This window comes from Artemia sp. Qi Xiang Cuo, chromosome 11 (assembly GCF_049724085.1).
Source record: "Artemia sp. Qi Xiang Cuo chromosome 11, ASM4972408v1, whole genome shotgun sequence".
Classification (NCBI taxonomy): domain Eukaryota; kingdom Metazoa; phylum Arthropoda; class Branchiopoda; order Anostraca; family Artemiidae; genus Artemia; species Artemia sp. Qi Xiang Cuo.
In genome coordinates, this window is record NC_142804.1 from 16,406,651 (window position 1) to 16,420,285 (window position 13,635).

At 33.3% G+C, this 13,635-nt stretch overlaps 1 protein-coding gene across 1 annotated transcript in view; it reads left to right on the plus strand.

The window, feature by feature from the left end:
• The first annotated feature begins 4,131 nt into the window (after nucleotides 1-4,131).
• Nucleotides 4,132-13,635, plus strand: part of LOC148946697 (superoxide dismutase [Cu-Zn]-like) — a 42,289-nt gene continuing 32,785 nt past the window's right edge. The window contains exon 1 of the mRNA XM_089097087.1: nucleotides 4,132-4,247. Coding sequence (XP_088953213.1) covers nucleotides 4,146-4,247 — 102 coding nt within the window. The 5' untranslated portion in view covers nucleotides 4,132-4,145. The remainder of the gene's footprint in view (nucleotides 4,248-13,635) is intronic.

Here is a 13,635-nt window from a genome sequence, read left to right on the forward strand (position 1 = left end):
CGTTCGAATGAGCCCGCTCACGATATTATAGGACTACTGGATCGATACGATCACCCCTTGGGGAAAAAAACAAACAAACAAAAACACACATCCGTGATCTTTCTTCTGGCAAAAAATACAAAATTCCACATTTTTGCAGATAGGAGCTTCTATATTGAAACCTCTAGTATTAGAGTTCTTTGATACGCTGAATCTGATGGTGTGATTTTCATTAAAGTTCTATGACTTTTAGGTGTTGTTTCCCCCTTTTTTCAAAAATAAGGCAAATTTTCTGAGAAACTTTTGATGGGTGTGACTAAACTTGATGAAACTTGATGAACTATATATTTGAAATCAGCATAAAAATCTGATTCTTTTGATGTATCTGTTGGTATCAAAATTCCGTTTTTTAGAGTTTCGGTTACTATTGAGCCGTCACTTCTTACTTACAGTTCGCGAACTGTTTGACAAAAAACATTTTCAAGAAAATCGGACAAGATTAATTTACAGTGTAATAGGACTAAAGCTGAAATTTATCTGTAAGCAATGAACCAGAATACTTTTTATTTCAAAACTACGCTCCTCCTCCATCCCAATCTATTCAAAGCCTCCCTTTTTACACTCGCCCATGAAGTTTCCATTTCCTTTAAATTTCTCTTTATGACGTCCTTCCACCCCAGACGAGGATGACCTGCTTTCCGTTTAGCCCTAGACGGTTGGCCGAAAAGAACAATCTTTGGCAATCTGTCATCCTTCCTTCATCCGCCACAACCTGACCTAGCTACCTCAGCCTTTCTTTCATTATAGCCTTAGAGAGCGATATTGAACCACATTTTTCGTACAGCCTATTTTTTTAAATACGGTCAGTCAGCCGGGTACCCAGAACAATCCTTAAGCAATTTCCCTGGAAAACATCTAGCAAATCTCCATCTAGTTTTCGGAGCGTCCATGCTTCAGAGCCATATTTGAGCACTGTAGCTTCTAATATTCTAATCTCGGTGTCCAGACTTATCTTCCTATTCTTCCAAACTTTTTTTAACTGTGAAAAAACACCCCGAAGCTTGGCTATTCTACTTTAGACATCTACACTCTCCCATCCTCTTTACTAATAATGCTACCAAGGTTGGTGAAGCTGTCCACCCGATCAATCTTTTCGTTCCCTAACTTCAACATTTTATCTTCATTTACTCTTAGCCTTAGTGACTTAGTGTTTTTAACATTAGTTTTAAAACCTATTCTAGCATCCTGAAGTGGCAAAACTCTAAAACTTCATTCAAATTGCTCACACTTTCATCTAGGATGCTTAAATCATCAGCATAATTTAAGTCCAGGAGACGTTTTCCTCCCCATTTGATTCCGTGGTCTCCCATTGCCTTTCCCGTGCTCCTTAAGACAAAGTCCATCAAAATAATCCATAGAAAGGGGAATAGAACACAACCCTGCTTAACTATTGATTTAATACAAAACCAGCTGCTAATCTTATTTACTACTTTAACCACAGAAGTGTTATTCTCGTATATAGCGCCTATCACTTTAATATATTTTTCAGGTATGCCATACAAGGATAACATCTTTACTAAAAGTCTTCTATTAGCAGAATCGACCGCTTGCTCATAATCTATAAAACTGAGGACCGAAGGTGTTTGAAAACCCAGGCACTTTTCAATTATTAACCTATGAAAATTTGGTCGACACATCCTCTACCTTTTCTAAAACCGCACCGTTCTCCTCTTAAAACTTTGTCTACAGCATCTTTCAGTCTAAAAAGTTTCATATTACTAAGTAATTTTCTACCTACAGAGACATACTAATCCCTGGATAATTACCACACTCACTTTTATCACCTTTCTTATAACGTGGCTTAATTAAGGTTTTCCTAAAATCCTTAGGTACTTCCCCTTTTTCAAAAATCATATTCAATAGCCTTCGGTAGCTAATTTCTAGCCTCAGAGCCACCATATTTAAGAAACTCATTTACCACCCTATCAGTACCTGGAGCCTTATTACTTTTTAGTGCTTTTAGTACTGTCGCCAATTCCTCCTCACAAAACAAATCTTCCCTCACATCCAAGGTATCACAAACTTTTTCATTTTCCTCTATATCTCTCCCTTTAAGTCTATCTCGGTTAAGCAAATTCTCAAAATGCTCGGCCCATCTCTCTTTAGTTTTTTCCTTATCGCTAATTGCGGCCCCATTCATATCTTTAACTGGCCCAAGTCCACATTGACTATTCCTTCTCAATTTCTTAACATACCAGTACAGTGTTTTATTATTATACCGTCTGGCTGTATCTTTCAGCTCCTCAGCAGTTTTATCTATGGCCTCAACTTCTCACCTTCTTCATTAAGATTTTAATACTTTCTCCACTTTATTTACATTTCTTTTGTTATCGTATGATCTATCACTACGGTAATTCTCGTGCAGGTTCTTTCTCTTTTCTATCGTACGTAAGACCTTTTCACTAATATTCTTAGCTTCAGTTCTAGCTTTCTTTCCTAAGACACCTTCAACAACTTTACAAATTATTTTTCTAAAACCATTTCAACCATCTTTCACATTATCAAATTTTAAATTCTTGAGTTTAGTATACAACTGTTCCTGGAAAGTGTTTCTCAAATTCTTATCCTGAAGTCAACCAAAATCATAACTTTCCGGTAGGTAGTTACCCTTACGAAATTCCAGCTTTAAGTTAACCCTTGACACTACTAGATGGTGATCTTTACTTTTAACATGAATAACAGCACTCCAATATACCTTAGTATCTTGTATTGATCCTGCCAGTCTTTGATTTACTATAACATAATCAGTAAAGTTCGCCGTCACACCATCACGTGAATACCAAGTTAACTTGTGGGCTGTATTGTGACCAAACACTTTACTTGCCTTAGCTAGATTATTATACCTACAAAATGACAAAAGTCTTTAGCCCTATCTATCTTCTTTTCCTACAACAAATTTTCCTAGGCTAGGGTACCATCTATCCATATTTCTACCGACCTGGGGGTTAAAATCTCCCAGTAAAAACATCATGTTTCTACCTAGGACCCTGTCTATTTGTTTCTGTAACTGTAAGTAAAATTCATCTGAGTCACTAGTATCTCCGTCAGTTGGTTCTACAGGGGCATATACTACTATAACTGATACCCTGCATAAAATGAGCGATTAGTATTCTATCATTAATACCTTCCCAGCCTAAACAAGACTTGGCAGCTTCCTTATTCATCATGAGCCATACTCCCTGTCTATGTACCCCATCCTTCCTTCCTGAGTAAACCAATTCTATATCACCTAATTTCATAATTCCTACCTCTGGGATATGAGTTTCTGAAACTCCTAATAAATCCAGTTTTAATCGTCTGTATTCGTCAGTCAAAATGTCGATACGATAGTCAATTTTTTAACGTCGTAACATTCCAAGTTCCAATTTTCATGTTCTTTAAATCATTGAAATTATTTTCGCCTCAGGAAAGTTGCTGCGGTGAGTTGTTAGTATTATTATTAGTAGTAGTAGTAGTATTTTAAGTCAAAATCCAGTCTGTATAAGGTAGGCTTAATTTAGCCTGGAAAAATCTTTATATATTAAGTAGGTTAATTGACTTCAAGGACGCAGTTAACATTTTCTAAGGTGTCGGACCGCAGCACGAAAGCCTTGAAATTTAGCTTACGTTTTTAGTTTAATTTGGCTTATGTATCCACATTTGTCGGAACACTGGACGATTTTGTTGACATATTTTATATATTCCCCCACCAAACTCAAAACTGAAGCTATGCCCCTGATTGACTTTGGGATGTTAGACCTACTAAGAACCGAATTCTATTTTATTTTCCCTCCCTTGCACTTAAAGTACCTGAAAAGACAAGTTTGGAGCAGTCTTAGGTCAAACAAAGTCACCAAACGCTAGATGAAGTTATGATTTTTCTTTTTGACACTAACACCTGTTTCTATTCTTATAAGTCCTTATAAAAAATTACCATTCTTATATAAAGTCAATCACCTTTTACTTCTAATCCAATACTGCCGTAAACACTTTTACTTTTCATTATTCTCAGAAAAAAAAGCCAAAACGTTTGTAGCTTGTACCACAAATTGTACTGGTGAAATCAAATATTTGACTAGTCTAACCTGAGGTCCCAAGAGACTTTTAGTTTAAAGATCAAGTTCAACATGCTAGTTTTTCTGCTGTTTTTACTTAGTTTCTTAAAAAGTGTAGTCGGAAGTCCAGTTGCTTGTTATGACAGTTCTGATGTATCACTGGATTGCACAAAAGTAAGTCAGAGCAATGTCTATGATATCGATGATGTAACAGAAGTAGGTTCAGGGGCTTCAATTTGGATGGGGCATTTTTCTCCGCTAGATTTTGAATATAACTTTTTTTTTGTTATTTCATTGAAAATGCCTTTTTCTGCATATTACCGCTAAAAAGTAGATTTTGAAAAATACATTCTGCCGCCTTTTACATATTCGTGAATTGACACCACTAAGTCACAGCGACTCATTTAATGTCATTTTTTTGGGGGGGGGGATGAGGGGGGCTGGAAGACTAGATAACAGTAAATATTCATTCTACTGAAAATTTAGGGGGAAGAACCTTAATGGTTCTGGATAAGTTTGTGAACTAAGGGATATTAACCTTATTCATTCTTTCAAAATATTCTTATATATACCAAAAAATGTGGGTCAACGGTGAAAATGTTTCTAGTGAAAATATAACTTTTCAGACTACAAATGTCAACTACCTGTCAGCTTGTTTAAAATTACCGTTGATAGCATCATCATAAAACATGATAGCATGTTGATAGCTATGTCAATAAATGTCAGTTAGTACGGTCATATTAGAAAAGAGTATTTACACGCTTTGGAAATTTTACAAAAATGTCTAATAGACTATCTTTTGTACTTTCAGCATAATTCACATGATCATTATAATTCAATATATATTTCAATATAATTTTCAATATATATATTTTCAATTTTCAATATATATTTCAATATATAATTCAATATAATTCAATAGTCCATTAATATTCTTTTTTTTAATCTGCTTCTCATCACATAGTCCATGGATTTCGATTTTAGTTTTTCTTGGGAGAGGCTATTCAGAGGCAATACTTTAGTCCTGTCCAAGTAGGGCCATGTGCCTTCAATGCATTGTTTTTTCCTCGTGCTGTAGTAACTTCGGATGGCGCTCATTCGATTCTAAATTGAAAATTCTAGGGCCCTTTTAAAAAGTAAAAAGTGATTAGAGGGCTACCAGCCCCTTTTCCTCTTTTTGCTCCCGTCTCCCACCCCCGTATTGTTCCAGAACACCTGATCAAAATTTTAAGACAGCCATTTTGTTAAAAATAGTCAAAAAGTCCAATAGTATACTTCCTGGGATGAAATGATCAGATTGTGAATTACTTATACGTAAGTTTTATAACTGAAAGGATAGCCCTAATTAGAGCCCTAGAGCCTTGGGCCAAGAGGAACCTGATGTACAGTTTGGAGCAGAGTTTCTCCGCAAAGAGAGGTCAAATGGGCCAAAAACTTTTATCCGATCGATTGGAAACTTGCGTCTGAGAGTCCATGAACTAAGGGGCCCTGATGCAGAAAAAAAGTGCTGATCCCGTTAAAACGTGGCCTGGCAAGGGCCAAAAAACTTCCCCGATCACTTCGTATAGAAGGAATGGCTGTAGAAATATAATTTTTTTTTTATTTTATAACTTTAATAAATCAAATAATATTAAGATTTTGATTAATAAATATCAGTACATTTATATTAAACTGACAATTCACATTTATTTGTATTTTTTTCAGTAAAGTGCAAATTATGTTCTGGCCTTGGGAAGGCATAGGGGTTTTGGACCCTACTCAAGTTTATTTCTGCTCGGTTTGAGTTTGACTCGGTTACTTATTGCAATTTATATTCGTTTTGGGTTTCATTTATTTATCGATGCTGATTTGTGGTAGTTTCACGCTTGGTAAGTTATTTGAATTTATTTTTGCTCATTTTTGTTTAATGGAGTTCTTTACTTTTCTTTGAAAAACTTATTTTGTGGAAAAAGTTTTGGTAAAATTCTACTTTAGTTACTTTTGGCTATCATGGAAAGGGGTTGGGTTAGGAAAATGAAACTTTCAGGGATGGATCTTCATGCTAAGGTATGTCCCGGGAAGGTACTTTGAAGTACCTACCTCTACTCCTTCCTCCCTCTTTATAATGGTAAATTACTGCACATTACTAGTTGTATTAGCTCACATTTCATCCTATGTTACTATCATAATTATAGATCACTGCTTACCTTACACAACTTCAGCTTTTAACCTTGTTCATTAAAATATATTCCAAAATCCTATTGTCATTTAACGATACATTTAACTTATTTACTATATAGCTGACATTGCTTATCGAACCCATTTGTGATGTCACAACTTTGCTTATCATAACCCCTTTAACAGCTTGAAATCCCCCTTCCCCCCAAACTCAAAAGTTTCCAAAATTCTACTTTAGAAGCTTTTTTAAATATTTCTAAAGCGCTAAGACATAGAGCGCTACAAACATCAGAATCGACTTTAAAGGACAATTTATGTCATGGGAAGATGTTTTTGAAATCCCCCTTCCCCCCAAACTCAAAATTTTCCAAAATTTTACTTTAGAAGCTTTTTTTTAAATATTTCTAAGGCCTTAAGACATAGAGCGCAACAAACATCAGAATCAACTTTAGTGGACAAATTATGTTATGGGAAGATGTTCTTGAAATCCCCCTTCCCCCCAAACTCAAAATTTTCCAAAATTCTACTTTAGAAGCTTTTTTAAATATTTCTAAAGCGCTATGACAGAGAGCGCCACAAACATCAGAATCGACTTTAAAGGACAGTTTATGTCATGGGAAGATGTTTTTGAAATCCCCCTTTGCCCCAAGCGCAAAATTTTCCAAAATTCTTCTTTAGAAGCTTTTTAAATATTTTCAAAGCACCAAGACATAGAGCGCTACAAACCTCAGAATCACCTATAGAGGACAATTTATGTCATGGAAAGATGTTGAAATCCCCCTTTGCCCCAAACTCAAAATTTTCCAAAATTCTACTTTAGAAGCTTTTTAAATATTTCTAAAGCACTGCTTACAAACATGAGAATCAACTTTAGAGGACAAGTTATGTCAGGGGAAGAAGTTTTTGAAATCCCCCTTCCCCCCAAACTCAAAATTTTCCAAAATTCTACTTTAGAAGCTTTTTTAAATATTTCTAAAGCGCTAAGACATAGAGCGCTACAAACATCAGAATCGACTTTAGAGGACAATTTTTGTCATGGGAAGAGATTTTTGAAATCTCCTTTTAGAGATAAATTCCGGAATTATTATTATTTTGAAGCCTGGACTCTAAAGAGATAGAAATTCTATTTTAATAAAGTTTCATCCCCTTTAGTCTGAGAGATAAATTGCGGAATTGTTATTTCGAAGCCTTAATAACGTAAGTATGACATATAAGATTTTTTCAGAGATACAAGGAGATTAATAGAGATTGAATATATTACTGAGTCAGATTCCTGGGAATTTAAATGTATCAGCGCACAGTTGCCAGAACAAAGGAACCGTCAGAGATTAATCGACATTTTATGGGGGTTTTCTGTAATTTGTAAAATCCAGTTTATCAATGCTACAAATAATTCATACATCCAGAAACGGTAATTTATTTGCATTTTCAATTTCTAAGGTAAATTGTAAATTTCGGTCATTTGTATTAAAGTGATCTAGAAATCCCCTAAGTTCATTTTCCCCATAATGCCAGAGCGATATTACATCATCCACATAACACCCCCAATAGACATTTTTTAAGAAATATGAATTTAAGGCCCAATTTTCAAGGTGTTCTACATAAATGTCCACTAATAACCCGGATAGTGGTGCTCCCATAGGGAAACCATTTTTTTTGTTGATAAAAAGAATTGCGGAACTAAAAATACATTGAATACTTATTAAAAATTTTGACTAGGGACACTCAAACCTTGCAATCTATTACTTTTCTTGAATCTTTAATTAAATGATAGTTTTCTTCTATTTTATTTTTTAATAACTGCTCAGATATTGCTACATCAATATTTGTGTACATAGAAACTATTTCAAAACTACTTACTATCGTATTTTCTGAAATATTGCATTTTGAGTTTTTCCACTAAATCTACCGAATTACATATGTACGATTTTTGGGAATAAAGCAAAGGTTTGAAGGCTGTACATAACCACTTTCCAATATTGGAAGCAGGGGCTTTCGTACATGCTACAATTGGCCTTAAGGGAATAATTTGCTTATGTAATTTCAGTAAACCGTAAGACTTTGGGCAAAAGCTACCTCGGGGGAGAAATTTATTATACAATTGTGGGGTGATTACGCCATTTTTTTAGATGCTTTAATTCATTTATAATTTTATTCGCAAACTTATCAGTATGGTCGTGAGTCATGGAATTATATGTATTTGTGTCTTTTAAGTGTGAATAAAAAGTGTTGTGGTAATCTAACGTATCCATGATTGCAAGTGAATTTCCCTTGTCTACTTTTGTTATTATAATTGAAGGGTCTTTGCGGTGATTAGACGAATTTTTATGTCGTGCAAAATTTCTGGCGTCAAATTAGTATGCGACGCAGCTTTTTTTGCCTGTCGGAGAGTGTAACATTAAAACAAGTCCTCACTTCATATGGGTCAAAAATGGATATGTAGTGTTTATGCAAACAATATTCTAAGGAGGAAAATATATGTGCCACAGGAACTTATTTTGATGGAAAAGAGAATTTTGGACCTTTTCAAGAGTTTGGATTTCCTTAAATTCAAGATCTCTAGAGGATTTTGTTTTTTGTGCTTAATAAAGACCCTCCCACGCTAACAGGATAATTTGATTGCGACGGCAACACTTTGATTTTTGTCATGTTTTTTTTCGTTTTGTCCATGATTTTAGTTTAATATAAACTTTCTAGTACCACTTTATAGTAATATTCGGGGGCTGAGTTGGAGTAATATCCTCCCACACCGACTTATTGTTTAATGTTAAAGCACCGAGGACAGTGAAAATAAAATCTATTGTTTGAATGGTTTAATGTGATGTTTGAATTGAGTATCCTAATGGGTTATTGACTTGGATTTTAGGTATCCTTGGAAAATTAACATTGCCTTTTAGGTTACCCCACTCCCTCCAACTTTTTCTCAAAATGACATGAAATTTGCTTGCGGTTGTACCAATCATACGCTATGCCTCCTCATAGACACGACGCAGTTTTCCTTCTGGTACCCTATGGCCGAATATCGACACCACACGACCATACCATTTGAGAACTAAAGTTACATCAAACAACAACATAGAAGATTATAACATGGATCAAAGTGTAGAGTTAGAAATATCTTTTTATTGTGAGTGTGCTATTTGTAATGTCCACTATCATGACCTCAGTAATTTGCATGAGAGTAATGCAGCAAATTTCGAAATCATGGAAAATGAAATAGAAGAGGAGAATCTGCATGAAATGAGAAGAAAAATCGTTGAGGAAATGGTGAGAAAAAGGGTAGGCTCATCAGTTTCTGCAGTGGAAGAGTGACCATTATCACAAAAAACAATACAGACAATGGACATCCTCTCCATTACAAGGAAGATCAGGAGCAGAAGGAAGGTCTCACCAAAGGAGGTTCGATATAGCAGAAAAGAAAGATATAAAGAAGAGACAAAGACAAGATGGATATCTCTATAGAGAGAACTATCAAGAAAGAACTCGATGAATTATTTTATGACGCAGATTCAGAATGTCTAAAGTTGTTCAACAATGTTAATAATGTAAAATAATGTGTGAAAATATTTTTATATTAATATTCTACATGTCATTACTTCATTGAAAATATACTATGCATTACTTTGTTATATTTCCATTATTTTTAGAGTACGATAGCACCACAAACGCTTAGATTATCTATTAAAAAGTTGGAGATGTATGATATTAGCAAACATGTAATATTTTACAAGTTCAGCTACGTAACAATTTTCATGTTTCATTTGCGTGCAATAGACACCGAGAGGCTTATGACTCCTCTCTTCAATGAATTCTATGGCTTATGACTCCTCCACACAATGAATTCAGATGGTTTTAGGACTCCTCCCCCTAGTCACAAGTCTTTCTAACCTTGAGCAAAGATATAAAATTTTAACGAAGTACTTCTCTGCTCAAATATTACATTAATAGATTCCAGAATAATATGACAATATGACACAGAATTTATTGGTTTGGAAAAATCATCTTGTGGTGTTATATTTGAATGTGCATTTTTATTATTGTCTATGGAACTCAAAGAAATTGACTGTTATCATTGGATAGTGAACTATAATATTTTTCAGAATGATAAAAGTTTATGGAGTACTTCTTTGCGCCATATAAACAGACTGGGATTCTAGGATAGAGTGATTACACCACATAATAAAAGTGGTCAAGAACTGAAAATGTTCAAGAAGAAGTCAGTGAAATTTGCAGCTTTCGGGGTTGAATCACTATACATAAAGGGTAACGTACCTAAAGATAAAGTTTTAATTCGAAACTGTGACCCTAGGATTCCACTTTGCAATATAAAAGACTTTAAGTGTCCTAAATTTGAAGGGGCTTATCACCATCCTGAAGAGAAGGTTCAGGTTCATCGCGCAATGGTTACCTAGGGACATACCTGATCGTGATAAGTGCATAAGACACGATAAAAAGTATTCTATACCATGGGATCCTCGTTTTTGGATGGTTAACAGTGAACATTAAGTATACTTTTTATGTAAATATTTTTTTTTCAAGGAATCTTTTTTAATGTTTAAGCAACAAATATCTTTAAGCTTAATCTGTCTTTATTCTTTAAAATAGCTCTATTCATTCAAGAAATTATGAAAAAAATTGTAAGCAAGTAATAAACTCCTTCTTGAATTCGCCTCTTGGACACACAACACGGAAGTTTCATCCAGGATATTATGAGAAAATTGTAAGTAAATAATAAACTCTTTTTTGAATTCACCACTTGGATACACAATACCGAAATTTCACTCAAGAAATAATGGAAAAATTTTTAATTAGCTAACAAACTCTTCCTAAATTTGCCTCTTGGAGACACAATTCCGAAATTTCATTAAAAAAATCATAAAAAAATTGTGAGTAAGAATCAAACTCTTTCTTGAATTCACCTCTTGGATACACAATACAGAAATTTCATTCAAGAAATTATGAAAAAATTATAAGTAAGTAACCAACTGTTTCTTGAATTCACCTCTTGGATAAACAACACAGAAATTTCAATCAAGAAACTATGAAAAAATTGTAAGTAACTAACTCTTTCTTGAAATAACCTCTTGGATACACAATACAGAAATTTCATTCAAGAAATTATGAGAAAATTGTAAGTAAGTAACAAACTCTTTCTTGAATTCACCACTTGGATATACAATACCAAAATTTCATTCAACAAATTATGAAAAAATTGTAAATAAGTAAAAAACTCTTTCTTGAATTTGCCTCTTGGACACACAATACAGACATTTAATTCGAGAAATTATGAGAAAATTTTAAGTGAGTAACAAACTCTTTCTTGAATTCACCACTTGGATATACAATACCGAAATTTCATTCAAGAAATTATGAAAAAATTTTAAGTAAGTAACAAACTCTTTCTTGAATTCGCCTCTTGTATGCACAATACAGAAATTTCATTTGAGAAATTATGAAAAAAAACTGTAAGTAAGTAACCAACTCCTTCTTGAATTCAGCTCTTGGACACACAAAAAGAGAATTTCATCCAGGAAATTATGAAAAAATTGTAAGTAAGTAACAAACTCTTTCTTGAATTCACCACTTGGATATACAATACCGAAATTTCATTCAAGAAATTATGAAAAAATTTTAAGTTACAAACTCTTTCTTGAATTTGCCCCATGTATGCACAATACAGAAATTTCATTCGAGAAATTAGAAAAATTGTATGTAAGTAACAAACTCTTTCTTGAATTCACCTCTTGGATACACAATACATAAATTACATTCAAGAAATTATGAAAAATAATAAGTAAGTAAATGAACTCCTTCGTGAATTCACCTCTTGGATACACAATACAGAAATTTCAATCAAGAAACTATGTAAAAATTGTAAGTCAGTAACCTACTCTTTGCTGAATTCACATCTTAGATGCACAATACAGAAATTTCATTCGAGAAATTATCAAAAAATTGTAAGTAAGTAACCAACAGTTTCTTGAATTCACCTCTTGAAGACACTATATGGAAATTTTATACAAGGAATTATGAAAAAACTGTAAGTAAGCAACAAACTCTTTCTTGAGTTCACCTCTTGTATGCACAATTTCATTCAAGAAATTATGAAAAAATTGTAAGTAAGTAACAAACTCTTTCTTGAATTTGCCTCATGTATGCACAATACAGAAATTTTATTCGAGAAATTATGAAAAATTGTAAGTAAGTAACAAACTCTCTTGAATTCACCTCTTGGATACACAATACAAAAATTATATTCGAGAAATTATGAAAAATTGTAAATAAGTAACCAACTCCTTCGGAAATTCATCTCTTGGATACGCGATACAGAAATTTTATTCAAGAAATTATGAAAAAATTGTAAGTAAGTAACCAACTGTTTCTTGAATTAACCTCTTGGATAAACAATACAGGAATTTCAATCAAGAAACTATGTAAAAATTGTAAGTAAGTAACAAACTCTTTGCTGAATTCACATTTTAGATGCACAATACATAAATTTCATTCGAGAAATTATCAGAAAATTGTAAGTAAGTAACCAACTGTTTCTTGAATTCACCTCTTGAACAAACAATATTGAAACTTTATTCAAGGAATTATGAAGAAACTGTAAGTAAGTAACAAACTCTTTCTTGAGTTCACCTCTTGTATGCAAAATATAGACATTTCATTCAAGAAATTATGAAAAATTGAAAGTAAGTAACCAACTCTTTCTTCAATTCACCTCTTGGATACACAATACCGAAATTTCAATCAAGAAACTTTGGAAAAATGGTAAGTAAGTAACAAACTCTTTCTTTAATTCACCTTTCGGATACACAATGCAGAAATTTCATTCAAGAAATCATGAAAAATTTTAAGTAAGTAACAAACTGTTTGTTGAATTCACCTCTTGAACACACAATACCGAAACTTCATTCAAGGAATTATGAAAAAACTGTAAGTAAGTAACAAACTTTCTTGAATTCACCTCTTGTATGCACAATACAGACATTTCATTCGAGAAATTATGGAAAATTGTAAGTAAGTAACCAACTATTTCTTGAATTCACCTCTTGTATGCACAATACAGAAATTTTATTCATGAAATTATGAAAAAAATGTAAGTAAGTAACAAACTCTTTTTTGAATACACCTCTTGGATACACAATACCGAAATTTCATTCAAGAAATTATGAAAAATTGTAAGTAAGTAACAAACTCTTTCTTGAATTCGCCTCTTGGATACACAATACAGAAATTTCATTCAAGCAATTATGAAAAAATTGTAAGTAAGTAACACACTCTTTCTTGAATTCACCTCTTGGATACACAATGCAGAAATTTCATTCAATAAATTATTAAAAAATTGTAAGTAAGTAACAAACTCTTTCTTGAATTCACCTCTTGGATGCACAATACAGAA